General features: G+C 43.1%; 1 protein-coding gene across 1 annotated transcript in view; it reads right to left on the bottom strand.

The window, feature by feature from the left end:
* Nucleotides 1–24,223, bottom strand: part of NPHP3 (nephrocystin 3) — a 41,978-nt gene extending 17,755 nt beyond the window's left edge. Inside the window, exons 1-14 of the mRNA XM_029071397.1 lie at nucleotides 23,882–24,223; nucleotides 21,910–22,035; nucleotides 17,744–17,894; nucleotides 15,436–15,588; nucleotides 14,498–14,631; nucleotides 11,749–11,909; nucleotides 9,288–9,444; nucleotides 6,835–6,909; nucleotides 5,327–5,506; nucleotides 4,728–4,831; nucleotides 3,334–3,448; nucleotides 2,404–2,547; nucleotides 1,597–1,694; nucleotides 726–828 (exon numbers count right to left, since the gene is read on the bottom strand). Of these exons, the coding sequence (XP_028927230.1) occupies nucleotides 726–828; nucleotides 1,597–1,694; nucleotides 2,404–2,547; nucleotides 3,334–3,448; nucleotides 4,728–4,831; nucleotides 5,327–5,506; nucleotides 6,835–6,909; nucleotides 9,288–9,444; nucleotides 11,749–11,909; nucleotides 14,498–14,631; nucleotides 15,436–15,588; nucleotides 17,744–17,894; nucleotides 21,910–22,035; nucleotides 23,882–24,223 (2,043 nt within the window). The remainder of the gene's footprint in view (nucleotides 1–725; nucleotides 829–1,596; nucleotides 1,695–2,403; nucleotides 2,548–3,333; nucleotides 3,449–4,727; nucleotides 4,832–5,326; nucleotides 5,507–6,834; nucleotides 6,910–9,287; nucleotides 9,445–11,748; nucleotides 11,910–14,497; nucleotides 14,632–15,435; nucleotides 15,589–17,743; nucleotides 17,895–21,909; nucleotides 22,036–23,881) is intronic.
* Nucleotides 24,224–24,461: the final 238 nt, after the last annotated feature.

Raw genomic sequence — 24,461 nt, 5'->3', positions numbered from 1 at the left:
ATAAATCCAATCTAGCAATACTTCAGGGACGTTTTTAAAACGCTTTTTTAAAGCATCACACCCCCGCCCAAAATAATGTTCCGTATCTGTCACTCTCAAGGTCCAAGTTTGGGAAATGAGGGGAAGGGCAGAAAATGGAAGGGGGTGGGTAAAAGACATAAAGGAGTAAGATTCTTCTGTAATGGTTGTTCCGTCTCTTCTCCTTTACTGTTTCTGAGCCTGTGTTGGTTGACATTTAACCAGTATGTAATAATCAGGCTATTTGTTAAGCAGTTACTATGTGCCAGGCACTGTATTAAGCACTGGGGAGGATATATCCAAATCAGGTTGGACACTGTCTCTGTACCATGTGGGGCTCTCGGTCTCAATGCCCATTTTACAGATGAGGGAACGGAGGCACAGAGAAGAGACTTGCCCAAGGCCACACAGCAGACAAGCCGGGATTAGAATCCATGACCTTCTGACTCCAGGCCCGTGCTCCATCCATTAGGCATGCTTTTTCAATGTCATGTGTTTATGAATTTATAGTATTTTATTGCTCTGGGTTGTTGATGATTTATGGGAAGATGCATACATTAATATCTGCAATTGCATTTATATATCAAATCCATTTTTAATTGCGATATTAGAGAGAAGTTTATTCTCACGTGCATTAATAGTTTCTTTTAAAATTTCCCGTTAAGCTAAAACTGCAAATCATGTCTCTCGAAATTTAGAATATATACCTGCTCTTTAGTCAATTTGATATCTGCACAGTTGCATTCTGCAGTAATAAGAGATTTTGCATCCTTTGAATTCAAAGGGTCCAGATGAAGGGTGGGCCACAATCTTTCAAATAAAAAAAAAAAGGAAACATAATCATTCTATATCCCAGACAGGCAGTCAGCACTTGCTTATTCATCTGGAGCAGGTGAAAAAACGAAAAAACAAGCAGGCCAGGGAGTAAAAACTGTCGCGGCTCTAGTTACCAGGACTTTCAGCATTATTATTCTACTGCAGTTTCAGTTTCCTGGCGCTACTACCCGAGGTTAATTTTTCGCACAAGGTAAAAAAGACTGTCTCACTACTCTAGACAGTAATTTTCCAAACACGGCCTATAGCCAGAGCACTTCTGGCACCATTCCCGGATCCTTTCATCTGTAGGGTAGTTTTTCCCTTTGTTTTCCTGAGCACATGGGTACTTTTCAGGCTGCCTCTAGTGCTGTTTTTAGGATGGGCACGCTGCTGCCTACTCTAGAGGCGATGAACTCAAGAGAGCAGCCAGGATCTCAGCACTGGCAGAGTCGAGCCAAGAAGTTTGAAAAGTTACTTCTCTCTCCCCCCCAAAATACAAGGAAATCCAAATGAAGGCATGGTCTTGGGGGAGGAGGTGGGGGGGTGTTGTCTTGCCCTTCCAAAATGGGCTTCAAATGGAAAAGTGATATGTTCAGCTGATCGCATCCACCCGTGCGGACCGAGGCAGCTTGCCGTTTCCACTGCAAATATGACTCAGAGTATATTTACGGTTGCTATAACTCGCGGCTTAACAGATATTACAAATATATATGAAATTACATGGTGAAATTTCCAACTGCCTAGCAAACAAGCTTATCATACCTCCATGCCTGAGGACAAGTCTCGACATTCACTGAAACGATTACTCTGACATTTACTGGCAGGGGATCTATCAGCCATTTCATATGTTTCTCAACTTGCTTAAAAATACAAAAAAAAAATACAATCTATGAATTCGAGTAAACAAATTACTAAAACGAAGACTTAATAGATTAGTCAGGAAAAATGAAATCCTATTACATGAACTATTCCAGAAAAATGCTTATAGGTTATAATCAGTATGCTGGCATAAAAACCGATATAGGTAGGATATAGTATAAATCAACACCATTACTGCCCAGGCATTGGAAACAGGAGGAACTCTACAGCCTTTTATCTGAATAGGTGTAAACCGATTCTAAATCAGAAAGCACTATTGATGCTAAAATACAGATAAACCTAGTTCTTTAACACTATCCACTCCCTACCAGAAGAGTGAAATTTTTCTTAATCATTAAAGCCATTAAAATCTGATTACCTTGCCTTGAAAATTAGTGGTCAAGCGTCACATTATTATTTTTTTTTTACATTCCTTCCCTCCAAAAAGAAATCTATATTTTATTTTTTTAATGGATGGGTATTTTTTATGTTCATCCAGCATAATCTGTCACTAGACTGCTATGGTCATCGTTAATCGTATTTACATCTTTAGTCTAAACCCTAAGACCACTGAAGGCAGGGAATGTGCCTACCAACTCTGGTATACTGTACTCTCCCAAGTGCTTAGAACAGTGCTCTGCACACAGTAAGCACTCAATAACTACGACTGATTGATAGGATTGTTCTGAACATATTAAGGTAGTTTATTACCTGAATTTGGTCAATAGAGTCAATAATGATGATAATGCTGCCTTGGTGGCGAGCAGAGAGTTTTTCTAGCCAGCGAGGAAATTCCTCCAAGAGCTTACCAGGATCCAGGGTTAAAGCAGACAATGACCAAGTATGCTGCATGAGCTGCAAGGAGAGACATAAATCATGATCATTTCAACCTTTGAGTCGGTCCCTGCCTGCACACCATCCCATTCTGAGTAGATGAGAGAAATCAGCGAGAGATGAGCAGGTGGTGATGGGGCCTTGAGTCAGAGAACCGGCGTTGTGGGTACATGGAGGGAGAGTGGGGCCAAGGGTCAGAGTGGCCAAGAGGAGAGTAAGGCCCAGGAGACATGGATTGAGGCAGGGGCGAGGAGGGTGGTCAACGTAGCCTTCGGGGAATGGAAGTTAGAGGGGACCGGAAGCAGAGGAATGAGGAAGGTGGGGACTAGGAAAAAAAAAAAGGAGGAAGACAATGGAAGATTGAGGAATCTCTGAAAAAAGACTAGGGAGAGAAAGAACATGAAAAGACCAGTGATTAGAAAAGATTAGAAAACAGGAAAATCTTTGAAGAACCTCATGGGTCTCAGTTTGCAGCCTTAATTTTATAGCTGCTGGAATAGAGTTCTCTTTTTTTCCTCCCAAGGGGGAAAAAATACAGTGGCAACAGGATCAGTATTACGCTGAGAATATTTTTAAATGGTTTAGGATTATATGGAATATAATATGAGGAAAATTCTCAAAATTCACTGACAGGATTACTCTTCTATTTACTGGGAGGGGATCTATCAGCCACTTACTATGTTTTTCACCTTGTTTAAAAATACAAAAAATGTAATGTTAAGCTATTTAAATATATATGTTATATGCACATACTAGAAATATATGTGTGTGCATTAGAAAGTGACTAGTGACATTAAATAAAAGTACCTTTAAGATTAATCGTTTAATTATCAAGGCAGACTCTGAACTGGTAGACATGGACTTCCCCACAAAATGATAAAGAATTAGTGTGTTAGGGGCGTGCTTCTGTTGCAGTTGAATCCTGTGGAGGATAAGAAAGTGTTTTAGTTAGATTCAAAGATTCCCCAAAAATGTTACCACAGTTATGTCATCTCCTAATCTTCCCACCTAAACCCTGCCCTCCCCATGACTTTCCCATCACCGCAGACAATCCCAAAATCCGTCCTGTCTCAAAAGTCCGTAACCTTGGCGTTGTCCTCGACTCAGCTCAATCAATCCACCCATATATTCAATCTATCACTAAATACTATCAGTTCACCCTTCACAACATAGCTAAAATCTGCCCTCTCCTTGCCATTCAAAATGCTACACGTGAATCCAAACACTCATCCTAACCTGATTTGATTATTGTATCGGTTTCCTTACCTACCCGTCTCCTGTATCTCTCCACTCCAGTCCATGCTTCACTCAGCTGCCCAGGTCATTTTTCTGCCCAAACGTTCAGTCCATGTGTCCCCATTCAAGAACCTTTCCGTGGTTGCCTATCACCTCCACATCAAACTCCTTACCATTGATTTTAAAGCACTCCATCACTTGTGCCCTCCCACCTTATCCCTCTGCTCTCCTACTACTACCCAGCTCATACATTTCACTTCTTTAATGCCAGCTTACACACTGTCCCTCGATTTCATCTATCTTTTTTAATGGTATTTGTTAAGCACTTACTATGAGTTAGGTACTACTCTAAGCGCTGGGGTAGAAACAAGATAATCACTGCTGACCTCCTGCCTCTGCCCTGGAGAGTCCTCCCTCTTCATATTTGACAAATAAAATTCGACAGACAAATACTCTCCCCACCTCATTAAAAGCATCTCTTCTCCAAGAGGCCTTTCTAAGCCTTCATTCCCTCTCCTCCAACTCCCTTCTGTATGGCCCTTGAACTTGGATTTGCTCCCTTTATTCACCCCTCCCCAACCCCACAACACCTATGTACATATCCATAATTTATTTTAATGTCTGTCTCCCCCTCTAGACTGGAGGGAAGGTAACTAACAACTGTTATATTGTACTCTTTGAACAGTATTCTGCACACAGTACGCACTCAATAAACACAATTTACAGATTGAATATCATCTCCCATGAGTTGTCCCAATTTCTATGCCAAAAACTTATTGCTAAATGAGATAGTGATTTATGTGATGGGTCTCATGGACCGGGAGCTAGAATTATGGAAAATTGATGCATGCATTTAAGATACTCCTAAATCTTAACACATTTTTTCCCTTTAATTTTTCTGTGGCTAATTTAGTGAAGACGCATTTTTCCAGCAAGCTCTGTAATTGAAATAATCCTAAACAAACCATTTTGATAGCAGGAGGGACTTTCCAGAGCCGGGTCCTCCGGTAACAAGTAAAGGTGGAATAGGAGCTGGGACTGCCACTAGGTCATTGAGGCGCTGGTAATACTATAGATGAAATAGACCAAAAATACATGCATAAAAATAAAGCAAGCGCTCAAACACTACTTCAAGTTTTTAAAAAGCACAATACAATCAAGTGAATTATCAGAAAAGATAACAAATCCATCAATAATTCAAAACTCTTCATTTCACAGGATACAAGAGTACACATTTTTGCAGCTACTACAACCAGTCTAAAATGGGATTGTTAGTGAGGCCTAAATAAAATGCCGGGTACTCTATGAGTATTTAATATTTTTGCATTACAAAGTTGAGATTCTACCAAGTAAAAAGCCTTTTTCACTCAATAGCTCATGAATCCTCTTAATGATCCCAAATCAGGTTTCAGTCTCAGTTTCAGAAACAGAGGTAGAAGTCTACCTCATTTATCAAAGGCCATATAGAGTATACTGGTGACAGGTCCAAGAATAGAGCTCAATCTTTAGCGAAGCGACAGAAAAATCAGAGCCCATTAATCTCCACATAATTCCACCAACTCACTTTCTCAAAACCCAGCTCGTATGTTGAATTAGAAGCCTGCTGAAAAGCTTCTATCTGCTCCTGTTCATCATGTACATCCCAAAGAACATCTCCGTAATCTTCCTCTTCTGGGATGACAGAATCTCCTTCAGTATTTGATTTCTTCATTTCCAGATCTGAGCTCTCAAAGCCCAGTAAGTCCTAAACCACAAGAGTAAATGAATCAAGTAATATAGGTGCCACCTTAACAACTGAAACAAAAACGTACACTTCCATCGAATCCATGCTCTGAATAAAAAATAAGGAGTCGATTATACGTTTCTATCATTCTGGACAGTAAGTGTTATCTAATATGTGGCTTTAATTTCAGGTGCTAATGGAAGGCCCAGTTAGTAATGATGATATTTTCCCTGAAATCAGAGAAAATATACATGCATTTCACTTGCTGAATCACATATAAGGTCAGGTTTAAACCAGCTCCTCTATAGAAAATTTCCCAATAGAAGAACTACTATTTTCCATTAATTAAAGGCTGTAGTTTTATAGTGTTACACCAGATAGTTTTTTTTTTCCATTCTCTTGGGGCTTTGGAACAATTGAGGAATAGTCAGGTATTTTAAGTTTGTTCCAAGTTTGCTTAGGTTAAATGTGAATTGGCAATAATTCAACACTCTGTCACATTTCTGTACCACTTATGGAGTGTTTATTAAAATTCATTTTGAGTTAAACTTGTTTAATTTACTGAAGTGTACCCTTCATTCCTATGTTAAAAAAATTAATTTTTTTTTCTTATTGGGGGGAAAAACATGTAATTCCAAATATGAACAGTTCTCCTAAAACACAGGGGTTGTCCTCTTGCAAAACTTCAAGCTACAACACTCATGCATTTTGACACTGTGCCCAGTCATTTGTGCATGCCGACAAGCATTTTCTCAAATAATATGTCAGACTCACATTGACAGAAGAGCAATCCGTAGGGCGGTCTAGACAAAACATACATAGAAAACATCTGCTGGCAGAACTGGGTGCATCCTTTTATTATAAAAAACTCTATCCAACTATTAGATAGTCCATAAAAACCAGCCCAGTTTTTCTGCTTTCACTGTCTTGAAGATGGCTTCTGAAGCCCATTTGTCCCTTGAGATTCCTATTTTCTTTAAACTGCTCAGGTTAGTCCCTATTAATTTAATTCAATAGTTTTCCATAGCATATGGTTACACACTTCACTTTCTCAATGAAAGTTAACTAGCATAGCTTGCCAATGACTTGATGTGCTGCTGCCAAAACAATTCTTCTGGCAAAAGAAGAATTTAAACTTTATAAATACTTTACATATCCTTCAAACATCCCCATGGAAATAGGCAAGAGAGACGCATGGCCTTTTAGGGTACCGGTTACCCTGTTAGCACAGATCTACTACTTCCAAAACTATTCAACTGACCTTTTCTTAAAAGCTCACTTTTTATGGCAAACAGCAGGCTAACACTTAAGACCCAAATAGTTTAAAATATTCCACCTTACAAGTTTACCTGCTTAATAATGCTTTCCACATAAGTGTAGGTTTTATAAGCGCCTTCTGCAGGTTCTCCTTGATGATCAATGATCTGAAAACAGAGTGAAATTAAGTTATGAAAATGAGTGGCATAACTGGTCAACGAATAATATTTATATCGCAGGGCATTAACAAGTGGAATAAGTATCCAAAACTAATTTAGATCAGAGATGGCGATGACTTCTGGGAGTGATTTCAGAATGTCTGAAGCAATGATGAAATCTGCATTTTAGAAGCAATGCCCAATTAGCCAGGGTGACATAAAGCTGAGGTGAGAAGACAAATTCATTAGGGAAAAAAGGTGTCAAATGATAGGGAAAACAAAATAATGGAAATTACAACCAAAATACAAGAAAGAAGGTTGCTCCCTCTGCAACAAGAGATGACAGAGACAGAAAAAGCCTGTAAAGGAGGAGGGGGGAAACAAATCATGGAAAAAAAAAGAACTGGGGAAAAAAAATACCAGAAAGGAAAAGAATTGCATGACACTTAAAAAGAGAACTTAGTAATGAGTATTGACTTAAATACTTAAATACTTAAGTATTTAGCACTTAACTGCATGCAACTGTATTATGCAATGTAAAAAGGTACACGGATGAGAATGAGACATTAGAAAACCATAATGCTGGACCAAAAATAAAAAGAGACAGCTTGAAAGCAAAAAACACTAAAAACAATCCATATATAATAATAATAATGTTGGTATTTGTTAAGCGCTTACTAAGTGCAGAGCACTGTTCTAAGCGCTGGGGTAGACATAGGGGAATCAGGTTGTCCCACGTGGGGCTCACAGTCTTAATCCCCATTTTACAGATGAGGGAACTGAGGCACAGAGAAGTGAAGTGACTCGCCCACAGTCACACAGCTGACAAGTGGCAGAGCTGGGATTCGAACTCATGATCTCTGACTCCAAAGCCCGTGCTTTTTCCACTGAGCCACACTGCATATATCACATAGCATTTGTCAAATGGCCAATCTTGAGAATGCATGCAAGAAAAAAATACTTTTTAGGTTTTCAGATAGCACTTGAAAGGTGAAAAACAATGCAGTAAAGGTGATGAGAGACCCAAAGAAGGCAGAGGACTGATATAGAGAAGACCACTGCTAATCTTACCCAAGCAAAGAATACCAATTGTATTCAATTTCAACAAATTGAAAGCAAATTGTTTCATTATTATGTTGTTGATCTATTAGAGAACCTATTTGTTTAAAGTTGTCCAATACTGAGAAGAAGCACAGTCGAGCGGAAAGAGCGTGGGCCTAAGAATCAGAAGGCCCAGGTTCTAATCCCAGCTCAGCCACTGGCCTGCTGTGTGACCCTGGGCAAGTTACTTCTCCTTGCCTGTTTCTTCTGAAGAATGGAGATTAAATGCTATTCTCCCTCTCCTTTAGAATGTGCATCCTATGAGAGACAGGGATTATGTCCAACTGGATTACCTTGTGCCTTCCCCAGTCCTTAGAACAGTACTTGGTATCTATTAAGTGCTTAGCAAATATCACAATTATTTTCACCAAATTATACTATTTTGCCACAACCAAAATGGTAAGAGGAGCAGCTGGAAAATCCACTCTCATTCCACTATTTCAAAGCTGCTTGTGGGCAGGGATCACATCTACCAACTCTGTTGTATTGTATTCTTCCGAGGACATAGTACAGTGCCCTGCACTCAGTAAGCACTCAATTACTAAGCACTCGACAAGAACCTTTGGTCGACTGCCTGATTAAACCAAGTTTCCCAATTATAACTGGTGAATCATCACCACTGCTTATAATTATTTCAAACTTACACTGAATAACTTTTTGGCTGGCACTAAAAATTCCCTACAACCTAATTCTACCTATTTAACTTTAACTACTTCTTAAGAGGGAAACTGGATTCACTTAACACTGCTTCGCTGGAAAAATAAGACTTTAAAAACAGCAACATTCAGCCTAAGGGTTGGGATTCTGAGATGGGGATAGAAATTGTGAGGCTCTCCTAATAGGTCATCTCTCCCAGAATCAAATCGGAGTCCAAGAATGAACAACTAACTGCACATGGCCCTGGGGCAGGGGCAGAGGTTTGGGGACAGTTGTTCCTCCCCCCCCCAGAACGTCCAGCTCTAACTTCCTTTCTCATTCCAAGGAGGCCCCTCAGGGGGCCAAGGTGTCTGCACCAACTTCCCCCACCCTCCTGCTGATCCCATTTTGCAGATCCCGAAATAGCAGGGAGGGGACTGCTGTTTCCCAATCACGTTATGCAATCACCTTATCAAATTTCACCCTCACAGCTCACACACACACAAAAATCACACCCTTCTCATCTAAAATTAGGGGGTCCACGGTAGGTGGGTGGGAGGCTGGTTACAGCAGGAATGAAACATCCAAAAATATAATTTTGTAACTGTCCCTGAACAAAAACAAAGTAACAGCTTTCTACAAAATTTTACCTTGGCTTTGTTAGCCTGGTCCGAGTAGCAAACTTGTTCAACGAACTGCTGCACAGAGTCTGAGCTAACCTGGCCATCTTCCAATCGGCGGTAAATCAATCGCGGCTTTCCTTCTGGGTTTTTTAAAAATGCTTCTTCACAGTCCTCCAACAAACAGCTAGATTGGAAATCAGCATTTCTTGTGCTACATTACACTGCTGTAGCAAATAGTTATTAATCAACCTAAGTGCCGAATAATGGATTTTACTACAAAACCTAAGAGAGAAAAAGAATTGCCTGCAGAACAAAGTAAAAACTAACATACATTCATTAACTTCTGTGTTGCTAGAGGATAGCTCTTTATCTGTACTATGATGTTATTTTAAAATGATTAGAAGACCTCAAAAGTCCTTATTAATGGATTATAAGACCTCAAAAATGGCTGCAGTAAGTTTCACGTAATGAAGCACGGACAAATGAGGCATTTCAGAAAAACGGGAAGAAGCCAATCTTCTTTTCAGAGTCGCCAGGCAGACAAGCTATCTAGGCTCTCTGCGTAAGACAATAAAGCATAAGACCAAAGGTAGAAGTTAGTTACACCTACATAAGACAGGGTATTTTATAGGAAGTTGCGCGACACTGCCACGAAGCCCGGGGAGGTACATCAAAGAAAACCCCATACTCCTAAATTTAACTTGAGGAAGGAACTGACCAAGGAGGCAGGGAAAATGTTCTCTATTTTTCTGACACCGAGACAATCCCTTCCTGCACCTTCCCCGCCCCTTCCAAAAAGAAAAAAAAAAGTATACTTCAGAATGTGGAAAAAAAATTCACCTTCTCCATCAGCGCTTTTGTTTCTAACTTCTCTTCCCTTCAAAACCAACTGTAGTAGGAACTCCAGTAAGTCTCATGGCGGGGATTACTTCTACAGTATGCCCACGAAGGGCTCTGAAATCAGCTGCAATGTTCGAAGTACGTGCACACTGGTTCACATGCCTCTATGCAACAATAATATTCAAAATCCACTCCAGATCTACTTTAGTTACACTTTGTTGCTCTGTCCTGAATCTGTTAAAGTGGCATTGACTAAAATAGTTCTGGAGGGAACTCTGAACATCCAAGCTACAGAGACACTGTCAAGAAATGTTCCAGATTTGCGTGGGCAATGAGGGGCCCTGGGGGAGGAGTGAGAGGCTGTGCTTAAATTCAAGCATTTAGTGGGAGTTCAGCTCCTGGAAATCTCATGGACTCCAGAGCTGTTATTACAGTAAGGACCGTCAGCTACCTTGATGTTGCCCAAGACAGCCTGCTGAAATTTTGAAACCAACACTATGCCAAGCATTTTGACTTCCTTAGGCACCTCCCTACTCAAACATATCCTGGTCATTCTAAGTGATAAGCACCGTATTTTCCTTGTGCATCAAAAATCCAGATTTTTCCAACTCTGACAAATGCTAAATCTATGCATACTAGATTTTTAAAAAAAATAATAATAATGTTGGTATTTGTTAAGCGCTTACTATGTGCCGAGCACTGTTCTAAGCGCTGGGGTAGACATAGGGGAATCAGGTTGTGCCACGTGGGGCTCACAGTCTTAATCCCCATTTTACAGAGAAGTGAAGTGACTTGCCCACAGTCACACAGCCAACAAGTGGCAGAGCTGGGATTCGAACTCATGAGACCTGACTCCAAAGCCCGTGCTCTTTCCACTGAGCCATGCTGCTTCTCCAAATACATTGTAGGAGGTATAGAAACCTTGCCTCAAATTATGTTAAAATCTATTTTTATTAGGAACCTTAAAGATCTAGGCATCATTTGAGTGAAAACATCAATGTACTGAAATGTAAGAACTATTAGCCCTCTACCACTTTATAAAATCTATGGAAGAAAGCATGTAACATTTTCAACTCCAAGTATAAGGAATATTCAGGGGGAATCCATTACCTGAATAGATTATGCAGAAAACTAGAATTAGTGACACAGAAGTGCTCCCCAGGACTACTCTAAGGGTATGACCCCGATGACTGCTAAAAATATTTTCGGAGAAGGTAGACTCTAAAGCCCCTAATTCAGCTGGAATTGAGCTATCTATAAGGCAAGGGGTCTGGTATAGCAGAACCAGTGAACATCCCCCTGGCTCCAATACACAGCCAAGAACCATGGAAAGCATGAAGCAATGTTTCATAGAACATTAGTACGGCTGAAACAAATAGAGATATGAGAACACAAATACGGTTATGAAACACTCAATTTAAAATCCATTAAAAACCACTACTAGGCAGAGATACCAGGTGTCTGACAAAATAGGAAGCACTTTAACAGGTAAAACTCCATTTGGTTATAAAGTAGCAACTAAGCACAGGAACTGCCTGAAATGTCTGCGATCCCTCCAAAAATCCAAATAAAAACTTATATTATCAATTTGGAGTCCCTATATATAAGCTCTCCTCTTAAAAGTTAATTGTTGGTTTATTAAACTTACCTTGGTAAAGCTAAATGAATGAACAAAATAACTAAAGAACTTTTCTCTATTTCCCATTTTTTTGCACTGAGGTAATGAGTTGCACTCTCTACTGGAAAATGAATTGCATGAAAGAAGTATCCCATTGTCTCACACATTCTTTGAAGTTTCGGCGAGTAGTCCTAGATGTCAAAAAACACATTGAAAAATACAATCTATAAAAACCAAAGATCCACACTAGTATTGGTTTTAATTGCATGCTAGATTCTAGGTTGATTTGGAGGTTTACAATAAATTAATCAATGGTATTTACCTAGCACTTATGTTGTGCAGAACACCGTACTAAGCACCCGGGAGAGTACCATTCAACAGCATTTATAGACATGTTCCCTGACTACAAGGAGTTTAAAGTATCAAGGGGGAGACAGACATTAAAATTAATTACGGATAGGTACAGAAATGCTGAGAGTCTGAGGGTCGGGTGACTCTCAAATGCTTAAAGGCTACAGATCCAAGATCCCTGGCTATGCAGAAGGTAGAGGGAGTAAGGGAAAAGAGGGCTGAGTTGCAGAAGGCCTTTTGGAGATGTGATTTTCCTAACCAGTGGTATTTATTGAAGCGCTTACTAGGTACTATACTAAATGCTTGGGAGTACTCTACACCAGAACTGGTAGACATATGCCCTGCCCAGAGATAGCTCAGTGTAGGCTTTGAAGGTGGGGAGATTGGTGGTCTGTCATATGAGGGTGGGGGAGGAGAGTTCCAAGCCAGAGGAAGGATGTGGGCAAGGGGTCAGCGGGGCGATAGGTAAGATCACAGTACAGTGATTAAACTGCCGTTTAAATGAAGTGGGTGGCCTGGGTTGTAGTAGGAAATAAGTGAGTTCCAATGAGAGGGGGCGAGCTGAATGAGTATTTTAAAGCCAATGGTAAGGCATTTCTGTTTGACGTGGAAGTGGACGGGCAAACACTGATGGTCCTTGAGGAACGGGATGATGAGGACAATTTTTTTTTTAGAAAAACGATCCGGGCAACAGAGGTAAGTATAGGCTGGGTGGGAAGGGACAGGAGGCAGGGAGGTCAGGGACGCTGTAGTCAAGGGGAAATATGCTAAGCGCTTGCATCAGCATAGTAGCAGTTAGGATGGAGAGGAAAGAGCCGATTTTAGTGATGTCGTGAAGGCAGAATCGACAGGTTTTGGTGACAGTCTGAATATGTGATTTAATTTGAGGGCGATGAGGTGAGGAAAATGCCAAGGTTACAGGCTTGTGTGAAAGAGATGATATAGTGGTGAAGTCTACAATGAAAGGAAAGACGGGTGGGAGGATAGATTTGGGTGGGAAGATGAGGAGATCCACTATTTTTTAAAAGCTGCTTTTCATAGACTGTAAGAAAAATAGCCTTTTAAAGCTTGTAAATTTATGTCTTTTTCAGCCCAGGAAAAAACATAAAATGTTATATTTGAAGTTAGAACTGAACAAATTATCCTGTTTCTTTAGAGTAATTTGGCACTGCACTAGAAACAAAGCAGCAAGTACAACCATGACAAAAATTGTGCTACAGCAAGAGTTTACTCTGTTTTTTTTTAAAAAAGTACTATACATGAAATGGCTTTAAACTATTTAACATAAACCTTACACATGAATTATTTTAGGACTAGATCCAAATATTTTCCTGTTAAATATGTGTAGTAAAAGCAAATGCAAAGCTATACAAGTTAGTTTCATCAAAGAATGTTAACATCTGCCTTGATCAATCAAATGCCATTTTGAACAGTCTGCCATAACAGAGAATGTGTCTGTTATACTGTTGTGTTGTCATTTCCCAGGCGCGCGCTTCAGAGCTCTACACACAGTACGCACTCAGTAAATAGGATTTTCTGACTGACCATCCCAGAATGAATTTAGGGACAGGGCGTTTATGAAGCCTTAAAAAAAAAATCAACACTATCTACTCAGAAGTGGAAGCTTTCAACTGAGGGCAGTGCAATATCACTGTGCAGTATATACACTCTTAGCAACTACAAACACATGGGCCGTCTAACAAATTTCACATCTAAGACGAAGGAGGAATTTTCCATCGCCTCCTGACTAAACTGGCATTGAGTCACTGATTCAATGAACTGTATCAATAAAACTGAGAGAAGACCCAGAACGATCTCGGTAACAAAACACACTTCACAGGCGATTAGAATTCTGTCTCATCCACCGGGGTTGAGACCAAGGTCACTCGTATTCCAATTTCCAACCTGCTTCATTTATGAATGTGCAATTGAAATAATTCTAGCAGGGAGCATATGAGTGTCTCCCTCTGAATCAAAAGTAATGATTCAAAATGACTGTCTCATAAGCGTAAGTGGATAATTAGATGTACAAGGAAAACTTCAGGTGATGAAAATACAGCACTGTTCCGCTTCCTCCATTTCCGTAACGCAAGTACAGATTTCCATGAATAAAATAGATGTCTGCTATTTTTTATTATTATTCATTTTTTAGTAATGTCTGTCTCGCCCTCTAGACTGTTATTTCGTTGTGGGCAGGGACTATGTCTGACAACTCTGTTGTATCATCCCTTCCTAAATGCTTAGAACAGGGCTTAGCACACCATAAGTGCTCAATAAATATGACTGATTGCTAATTCTTTCCTCTGAATCCCAAGAAGGTATTCATATAACTTTTTAGATAACCCTTACTTGGTTCATATGAATATCAAAGGAGAAAATGATATGATGAACTCTACATCAGTGAGTATACCTTTTCTAACAATCTCACCTTGAGAAAAATGTCCACTTCAGGTTGTGTTTCATCTGTCCAGATGAGATAGCACCTTACTGTGTTACTCCAAAGAGAATGTGAAAACAACGGAGTAACCTGTAATAAACTAGCTACGGCAGCATCCCAGTCATCTGCAAACAAAAGAAAATACCACTTTACCTTAGGCCTTCGCCTAAGGTCACTACAAGAACTGTTTCATACTCATCTTACCATGAGGGTCTATGGAAATTAGTGTGATTTTACACATACTAGCTCATATTTGTTGCTATGATTGACTTGGATGGTGATGCTGCTCAACCCAGACTATGAATTGTATAATTTAAGAATGGTGGAAGCCAATGTGGGGGGAGGGAGAGAAGAGAAATCTCCGATGCCCAGAGCCCCAAAGATGGAGGAGGGATTCCAATAGCCCAGGAGTCACCTAGCACCCTCACAAGACCCATCTCTCGGCACCTCTGAGCCCGCTAGTTTGGGCACACCTGACTTGAAGAAATTCCAAACTCCCTGGTAAAAGTAAAAAACGTCTTGGCTGGGAAGTGCTGCCCAAAGAGCTGACACAGCGGGGCAGTTGAACGGCTGAATTTCCAAAATTCACAGTGAGGATCACAGGGTTGATCAGGGCTTGGAATATCCTCACTGTGAATGTTGGAAATTCAGGCATTCAGGTCCCCCACTATAACAGCTCTTTGGGCAGCACTTCCAAGCCAAGGGGTTGTTTTTTTTTATTTTTACCGTGTTCGCCTAATTCAACACCCTGATTCTGTGGTGAAAGGCGGAAACCTGGTGCTCAAGCACAGCACTACACCATCTTTCTCCCCCAGCAGAGGGAAGGGCACAGTTAAACTGGAACACAGATAATTCACATCCAGTAAACTGAGATTACGATGTAGGCTTACCCACTGCTAAGAATTTATCAGAAGAATGGTTTTCCTTACCTCTAGTAACATTTGCAAATGGTCCCTCCACATCTATAGAACTGTGGGCAAATTCAGGTCCTCTGTAAGATTGCTGAAGGTGCATCATACTGCCCATTGAAGGCTCACTTCCCAAGGCTCCTCCAGGCCAATAGTCACACTGAGTTTCAGTAGCTTTGAAGAAGGAGAAAAAAATATTTTCTTCCAGGGAAAATATACAATCGTGCTTCATGCAATCAATCAATGGTATTGAGCATTTTCTGTGCGCAGATCACACTACTAAGTGCTTGGGAGAGTACGACAGTTAACAGACACGTTCCCTGTCATTTACTATAAACACTGCAACTCCAGCTTCCCTGTTCACCTCAGGTTTTTGGTTTTGTGCACTCAATAAAGTATTTTTTATCTACTCTATGACTGCCGGTAAGCCAGTATTAATATGCCTGGGCACCAACTACACACCACCTAGACATAGCTGACAGTAACAAATTTTTTTTTTGCCTCTCAGAAAACCTTTGTCAGAATTTAGGAAAAGACGCCTAAGAACTGTATTAATTAGTACATACCTATAGACAACATCAAGAAAATTTCCCAACCAAAATGATTACAAGAATTCCGAGTAATTTGAAAGGTGTCAGTAAAAGTGGCACTGTTTAACTTGATTATATTATACTCTCCCAAGTGCTTAGTACAGTGCTCTGCACAGAGTAAGTACATAGTAAATACTACTGATTGATTCTATATCAACTTAAAACTAGGCCAAATCAACCCTCATTTTAATGAGCACCCCATTCAAATTCATTCAAAATTGAAACTGACAATAATAATAATTATTTCTTAAGCTCTTACTTTGTTCAAGGCACTGTACTAAGTGGTGGATGACAAAGGAAAAGAAATGAACGGTAAGGCATAAGAAAAAAAGTATTTCTAGACGAAGAAGTTTCCACCCCATACCAGGATTTTAAAGCTGCTTCCAACTGACGGGGTTATTTATACAATTTCAAAGTAAGAGTGTCAGTTCAAATAAATCTGGATTCAGATATATCACACTTAAGTGCTTATTTTGTGCCAAGCACTGTTCTAAGCACTGGGATAGAGAGGAGTTAGGTTGTACGCAGTCCCTGTCCCTATGGAGCTGACAGACTGGGCAGGAGAGACATTTTCTTGATATTCTTCGTAACGTTCCTAATGTTATATTACAATGAAACTAGAATACTGAGGTACAGAGAGGCTGACCTGCCTTAAATATTCCCCCATATCTTTAATAAACAATTCTTTTTCGTATTGTACAGTTTTTAGAAGGCTGGCAGTCAGGTTGCTTATATTCTGACTACCCATTTATTGATATCCCCAGAATAGGGAAAGGGAAACTTAGAGCTACACTCATCCCTGCCCAGCCAGCTTCCAGGTCCTGCTTATAGCAGAGACTACAAATGGCCTCCCTTGGCGTCTCACTCAGTCAGGCCAGGAGCAAATGACAAATCACGATGAAAACATCTGAATGCTCTCTAATTCTCTGATATAGTGTCCACCTAAGAACTATACAAGAAACTTCTAGTATCTAAAAATTGCACAGCTCTTGCTCTGCTGATGCACTTGAATCTGGTCCCTTTAAGTCCTTGATAGTCCCCCCATCCCTTCCCTCGCAGCACCTACATACTTATCCGTAATTTATTTAAATGTCTGTCTCCCCCTCTAGACTGTACGCTCCTTACGGGCAGGGAACACGCCTACCAATTCGGTTGCAATGTACTCCCCCAAACGCATAAGTGCAGTGCTCTGCACACAGTGAGTGCTCAGTAAATACCATGTACGAGGACGAGAAAGATCAGAATACCACCAAGTAGCACTTGATATAACCCCTCAACTTGGAACCCAGTTTCTACAGCAAAGGTAAAGGGACAAATCAGAGGAAAGGAAACCAAGCATAAGATTAAATGCAGGAAGAGTGATGATAAAACGAGAACTCCTCTCTATTTTCTTCATAATGTTTAATATCACAAATACCAATAGGACTATTGCACTACTGATGGAAGACTGGAAGCTCACTGTGGGAAGGGAATGCGTCTACCAACTCTGTTGTACTATCCTCACCTAAGCACTCAAGAGAGTGCTCTGAATACAGTAAGCCTCAATAAATACCATTAATGATGACAATGGAAGTTTTAGAAACCCTTAATTTACAGGCTGTTGCAGATTTAAAAAGATATTTATACCTCTTACATGTTTAAATGATTTTTCCTGTTGCTTTACATAGCTAAAACAGAAACCATGACTTTACAATCATAGAGATTTACAGAAAATGGTCAGCGATGTGTAAAATTCTTACCAGTGACATCTGTGCAGTTATCATCTGAATCGGATTCTCCGGGATCAAACACTTGAATACCTTGGGACTGCAGCCTCTGAAGCTTTCTCTCTAGTTCTCTCTTGGCCCTTAATAAATCCTGGATTTCATTTTCCTTAGTTTCCCTAAAAATCTTTGAAAGAAAACGTGGTTTTTTTTTATTTTTTAAGTTTAATTTTTCCCACCACTGAAAATTACACTCACTACATCTTTTGAATTTGGAAACAGGAGCCCAAATGTTTAAATGTATTACTGTTCTACTACTTTTCCTTTCTTTAAAAAAAATCAGCCATTACATTGTTTTAGGAATGAGAGAGTCTCTCCCCAATGCATAAATAAGTTCATCAGTTAGATGCTTAGGAAATATTAACTCTTCCGGGAACTATGACACTATTTAATGCACTGAAGCAGTGGAGAAAGAGCACATTATTGATTTTAAATACCTGCTACTAAACAAAACCAGATATTTTTAGTCACTCAATTGGTGTTAGTGTTGTCACAAAAGAATAATTCAAAACCACAAAGGTTTATTCAAAGCATGTCAAGAATTACCAGAAGGAAAACCAAAAGTTACACGTCACAAACACATAGTTTTTTGAGGTGGTTTGGGTTTTTTTTTCCCCTTTAACTTGAATACGTTTTTCCTTCACCTCATGGAGAGCACATTTTTCTGAACCACTGTGGCCTCAAAATACATCCCAAGAACTCAAGATCCTTTCCGGTTCCAACAACTGAGTAAGAATTCCCTAAGGGAATTCTAGGCAGCCAAGAGAAACCGGGTTGACAGAGGGAGGAGGGTGCAAGGATTAGGGCAGAGCCATGGAAATCCTCTGCGATTCCCAAACACTCATGGCAATTACTCCTTTCACTCACTTCCTGCAATCTCCCTGATTTCCACTTCCCTCATTAACTCCTATCTCCCAAACAGGATCCATGAAAATCAGTTGTTGAACCCTAGGTAATCTAACCCAGAGGCTTATCAAGACGTCGGTCACGAGTCCCTGGGAGGGAGGTGTTACCAACAACTCCTGATGTCTTCAGGTTGCTCTAGAATCAAAGGAGTTCGAGGTTGTCGCCTGCCGACCCAGAGAATGCCCACACGTGGACAATAAAAATCAAACTTGGCTGTGATAAAGCATAAGGCTTCATCTTCATTCATGCTTTCCTCATGGCTGCCTCATTGTCGGGTTTTGGGTTTTTTTTGGCCCTGGAGTGTTAATAATAATAATAATAATAATAACAATAATGTTGGTATTTGTTAAGCACTTACTATGTGCCGAGCACTGTTCTAAGCGCTGGGGTAGATACAGGGTAATCAGGTTGTCCCACGTGAGGTTCACAGTTAATCCCCATTTTACAGATGAGGTAAATGAGGCACAGAGAAGTGAAGTGACTTTCTCACAGTTAATGACTGAGCTCCCCTGAGCCTGCAGAAGCTTTAGGGGCTGAAGCTCAGGGCCTCGGACAGGGGATGGCCCCTAGTCACAGGAGCTGCCACTGTAATGCCCATCGCCACTGGATCGAATACGCTGACACTGTAATGCCCATCGTCACTGGTTCAAACCCCACGTGCCAGTACCCTTCCCCTCTCACTGCGATTTGCTCCCATCCTAATTCCTGGCAGTGGGGTCCTCTGCAGCCCACAGGAGTTTTCTGGGAATGTGGTAGTGGTTGTCACCCCACTCCCCTTGTAGTGCTCTTATTATTTCTAATAATAATAATAACTGTGGTAATTTTTAAGCACTTACTATGTGCCAGGCCCCCTCTGCGGGTCACGCCTGGGATTTCCAGGACTCTTTTAGTCTTAACTGCGGGAGGGAAAGTCGAAGAGAGGCATAGCCATTCCGTTTCTAGCTTGGACAGTAGCTAGCGGAGTGGAAGGCAATCTGCTACAAGTCAAAACTCAACCGTGTTGGGCAACAGCGGCACGGGAGAGTGTCGAGGGCTGAGACTCGAGTTTACTGCGCGGAAGGTGGCAACGGTAAATCACATCCGTATTTTTACCAAGAAAACACTAAGGATCCACTACCGGAACGACTGCAGATGGAGGTGGGGCGTGCTGGGAGAGATGTGTCCATCGCGTCTCTGGGTCGGAGACGACTCGACAGCAGAAGACAAGACGTGCCAGGCACCGTACTAAGCCCTGGGATGGATGCAAGCAAATCAGGTTGGACACAGCCCCAGTTCCATGGGGGGCTCACAGTCTCAACCCCCATTTTACAGACTGGTAACTGAGGCAGAGAAGTGAAGCGACTTGCCCAAAGTCACCAAGCAGATAAGTGGCGAAGCCGGGATTAGAGCCCGGGACCCAGGCCTGCGTTCTAATAATGGTGGCATTTAGGCGCTTATTATGTGCAGAGCACTGTTCTAAGCGCTGGGATAGATACAGGGTAATCAGGCTGTAATCAGGCACAGAGAAGTTAAGTGACTTGCCCACAGTCACACAGCTGACAAGTGGCAAAGCCGGGATTCCACTGCGCCACACTGCTTCGCTTCGTGCTTCTCCTGCCGCTCTTTTCTCTTCCCCAGACCGCCAATGGGTGCAAGAAAGATGGGGCTCGGGGGAAGACAATGTCACCCAAGGGGAGGCTCAAGTAGAGAAGGGGGTGGCTGTGCGGCCGGGCGTCTGCTGAGGAGGCGGGGGTAGCCAGTCCCCTTCCCACCTGCCCCTGGGAAGAGGTGAGGGGGAGGGAAGAGAAAAGCAGGCTGAAAGGAAGAGGCTGTTTCCTCCTCAGCCCTGCCCCTCCCTGGGGTATGTGCAACTCAGCTGCCTCATCCTCTCGGTTTTCAGCCCCACTTCATGCCGGTCCCCGATCTTGGTCGTCTACCTGCTGACCTTCCCTTTCTTCCACGTCCCGAAAACTCCATGTCCAACAGAGGAGGACGGAAGGGAGGTGGGCCAGTGGAGAGGATTAGAGACAGGAAGGGAAGGAGGGAAAGACAGAAGGAAATAACGCCGGTGAGGGTGATAGAGGGCAGGGAGCTCAGATCAAGCCACCGCATTCCCATCTCACCCAACTATCCCTCGTCTTCCCACCCCTTCCCACTCCTCATCCACCCAAACTTCAGGAAGAAGAGAGGAGCAGGGGAGGGAGTGGACCAAGGCAGGAACAAGTGACAATGACATCGGGGACTCGCTGGCTCTGGTGGACTGCGGCCAGCCAGGCCCGGACAGAGCCAGCGCCCTTAAACAGCGAGCCCTTTCCCATCCCGAGGATCGCCCACCCCGGGGGCAGGTCCCAGCGAGACGGCGGAGGGATTGGCCGGGGCGGCAGGACGAAAACCGGACCCGAGGTTTGCTGCCCTCTACCCACAGACGTGTTTGGGCCTTCCCAGCTCCCAAGACAGCCTCCCAGCCCCTGCCCCACAAAAACCAATCGCTATTCAATCTCAAAACTAGGCCTCGAAGCGGCTGGAGAGAAGAGGAAGGAGAGAAAGGCTGTTGCCCATATACAGGTCCGGGCGCTAGGAACTGGGGACAGGCACCACCTTCTTTGCAGCCAAAATTGCTGCAGGGTGGGAGAGGGAAAAGAAAGGAGAGGCGTAACAACCCAACGACATCTGACTCAGGTTGGCGAAATGTCATCACGTGCCTTGCGGAGCATAATCTAATGGTACGATGCATCATACGAGGGACCCCATAATGTTGAACAGTCCCAGGGTTCACAGGAGAGTTAGTCCAGGCCTCTCTAGGTGATGGGTGAAGACGGCTCTGAGGCCGTCCAGACAGCAGTGGGGTAAGGTGATAGAAAGAGGGATAAGTAGGAACCCGAAAAGTTCTCTGACAAACAGAAATGTTGACACCGGGGTTTCCTCAGAGACAAAATAAGAGTATAAATGACTCTAAAAAGTCTTGTTTGCATGAGGAAACCTCCGCTGTTAGCTTGAGATTAAAGTTTGTACTGTCCTATGGAGATGTGAATTTTAAAAATCCATTCTCTCACAGAAAATTCCTTGGAAAAAATGTCTGCTCCATGCAGCCATAATCTGTAAAGAATGGGCCTGAACGACATTGAGTTGAATTGAACAGCAAGAGTGCCTCCAGGTTTCTTCATATTCCTACTTTGCATCTCCGTACCACGGTTACTTTAAAAAATTAAACTCAGAGCTCACATGACTTTGGAAGATAAATTTATTGTAAAACTTACCTTAAACTGTCTTTTGACTTTGTCTCTATCGTGTTCAAAGGTCGCTGCCCTCTCCATTGCTTGATATTTGGCTTCCAACGCACTTTCTTTCTCTCGCAATATCTTCTGATAAGTTTTCTGAAGTGCCTAAAATGGTTTAGCTTGTTATTTTTCCGACGGAAAAGGAACGTTTGCAGTATCGTCTATTTTGTAACTACACATTCATGCCAGCTATGCAAAAAGCAAATTCGAATTGTAGGAGAAACTCAACCTCCCCTTTATTTTGAAAAGATGCATTAATGTGGAGATATACCGTGTGTGTTTTCCTAATATAATTTGATCAGAACACAATGGAAGAATTACGGAATGTTCCGTACGGCTGTTTTGTGTATCGGGGGATCCTCGCTGACCTCCCTGCCTCCCGTCTCTCCCTATTTCTGTCCACGTTTCATTCTGCCGCCCAGATCGTTTCTCTAAAAAAGTTCAGTCCGTCTCCCCACTTCTCAAGAACCTCCAGCCCATCCACCTCTACTTCAAAACACTCTGCCCACAGGAAGCGCTCAGTAAATAAATCTGAATGAAAAGCGCTCAGTAAATATGAATGACCGCTCTGCCCCCAGGGAGTGCTCAGTAAATATGAATGAATGACTGCTCTGTCCTCAGGAAGTGCTCAATAAACATGAATGAATGACTGCTCTGCCCACAGGAAGTGCTCAATAAACATGAATGAATGACTGCTCTGCCCACAGGAAGTGCTCAATAAATATGAATGACTATTCATTCAGCCCCCAGGATGTGCTCAATAAACATGAATGGCGATGAGGTGGGGGGTGTGAATGAATGAAGGAATTGATGAATGAATGGCAAGCAATGGGGTTGGGGGGGTGTGAATGAATGAATGGCGATGGGGCTGGGGGATGTGAATGAATAAATGAAGGACTGAACGAATGAATGTCGATGGGGCTGGGGATGTGAATGAATGAATGAATGGAGGGCGATGGGGCTGGGGGCTGCGAATGAATGAATGACTGAATGAATGGCGATGGGGCTGGGGGATGTGTATGAATGAAGGACTGTATGAATGAATAGCGACAGGGTGGGGGGCTGTGAATGAATGAATGAAGGAATGAATGAAGAGCAATGGAGTGGTGGATGTGAATGAATGAATGAAGGGCTGGATGAATGAATGGCAATAGGGCTGGGGGGGGGGTGAGAATGAATGAAGGACTGAATGAATGGCGATGGGGCTGGGGGATGTGAACGAATGAAGGACTGAATGACTGAATGAACGAATGAATGGCAATGGGGTGGGGACTGTGAATGAATGAATGAAGAGCAAGGGAGTGGTGGATGTGAATGAATGAAGGACTGGATGAATGAATGGCAATAGGGCTGGGGGGATAATAATAATAATGTTGGCATTTGTTAAGCGCTTACTATGTGCCGAGCACTGTTCTAAGCGCTGGGGTAGACATAGGGGAATCAGGTTGTCCCACGTGGGGCTCACAGTCTTAATCCCCATTTTACAGATGAGGGAACTGAGGCACAGAGAAGTTAAGTGACTTGCCCACAGTCACACAGCCAACAAGTGGCAGAGCTGGGATTCGAACTCATGAGCCCTGACTCCAAAGCCCGTGCTCTTTCCACTGAGCCACGCTGCTTCTCCTAACAGGAGATGACAATGAATGAATGAAGGCCTGAATGAATGAATGGCGATGGGGCTGGGGAAGGTGAACGAATGAAGGACTGAATGAACGAATGAATGGCAATGGGGTGGGGACTGTGAGTGAATGAATGAAGGACTGGATGAATGAGTGGCGATGGGGTGCAGGGCTGCGAATGAATGAATGAATGGACTGAATGAATGAGTGGCGATGGGGTGGGGGCTGTGAAGGAATGAACGCAGGACGGAATGAGCGAATGTGGAGGGGGTGGGGAGGAGGATGCACGAATGAAGGGGCGGATGACCAACAGGGCGTGGGGGCGCGTGTACCTGCAGCTCGGCCCTGAGGCGCTTGTTGTGGCAGTGCAGGCGGTCCTCGCGTCGCGCCAGGGCCTGCAGCTCCCGGCTGCGGCCCTGCCGGAGGACGTCGTAGTCCTTCCTCAGCCGGTCCAGCTCGGCCGCCGCGCCGTCGGCCTCGGGCCCGGACGAGGCGGTGGAGCGGAAGCTGGCCCCCGCCAGCGCCGCGGGGCCCCGGCGGCAAGGGCCGCGCAGCAGCCGGGCCTTGGGCCTCACCTCCACCGGGATGTCGCAGGGGTCCCCGTCCCCGCCCCCGCCGCCCCCGCCGCCATAGGCCTCGCCCGCCGGGCCCAGCACCGACGACGCGCTGCCCATCGAGGGCGGAGGGCGGAGGGCGGAGGGGGGAGGGGGGAGGGGACGCAGCGGCGCGAGACCGGCCCGAAACGCCTCCTCATTGGCCGGCGCCCGCCCCGCCGCGCGTCCTCATTGGCTGAGCCGCGCGGGGCGCGCGACAGCCCGGCGCGGCGTGCGCCTGCGCGGCCCCTCCTCCCCCTTCGTTCGTTCATTCATATTTATTGAGCGCTTTACTATAATAAGAATGTTGGGAATTTAT

Source organism: Ornithorhynchus anatinus, chromosome 8 (genome assembly GCF_004115215.2).
Source record: "Ornithorhynchus anatinus isolate Pmale09 chromosome 8, mOrnAna1.pri.v4, whole genome shotgun sequence".
NCBI classification, from domain to species: Eukaryota; Metazoa; Chordata; class Mammalia; order Monotremata; family Ornithorhynchidae; genus Ornithorhynchus; species Ornithorhynchus anatinus.
This window is presented reverse-complemented; position numbering and strand designations above follow the sequence as displayed.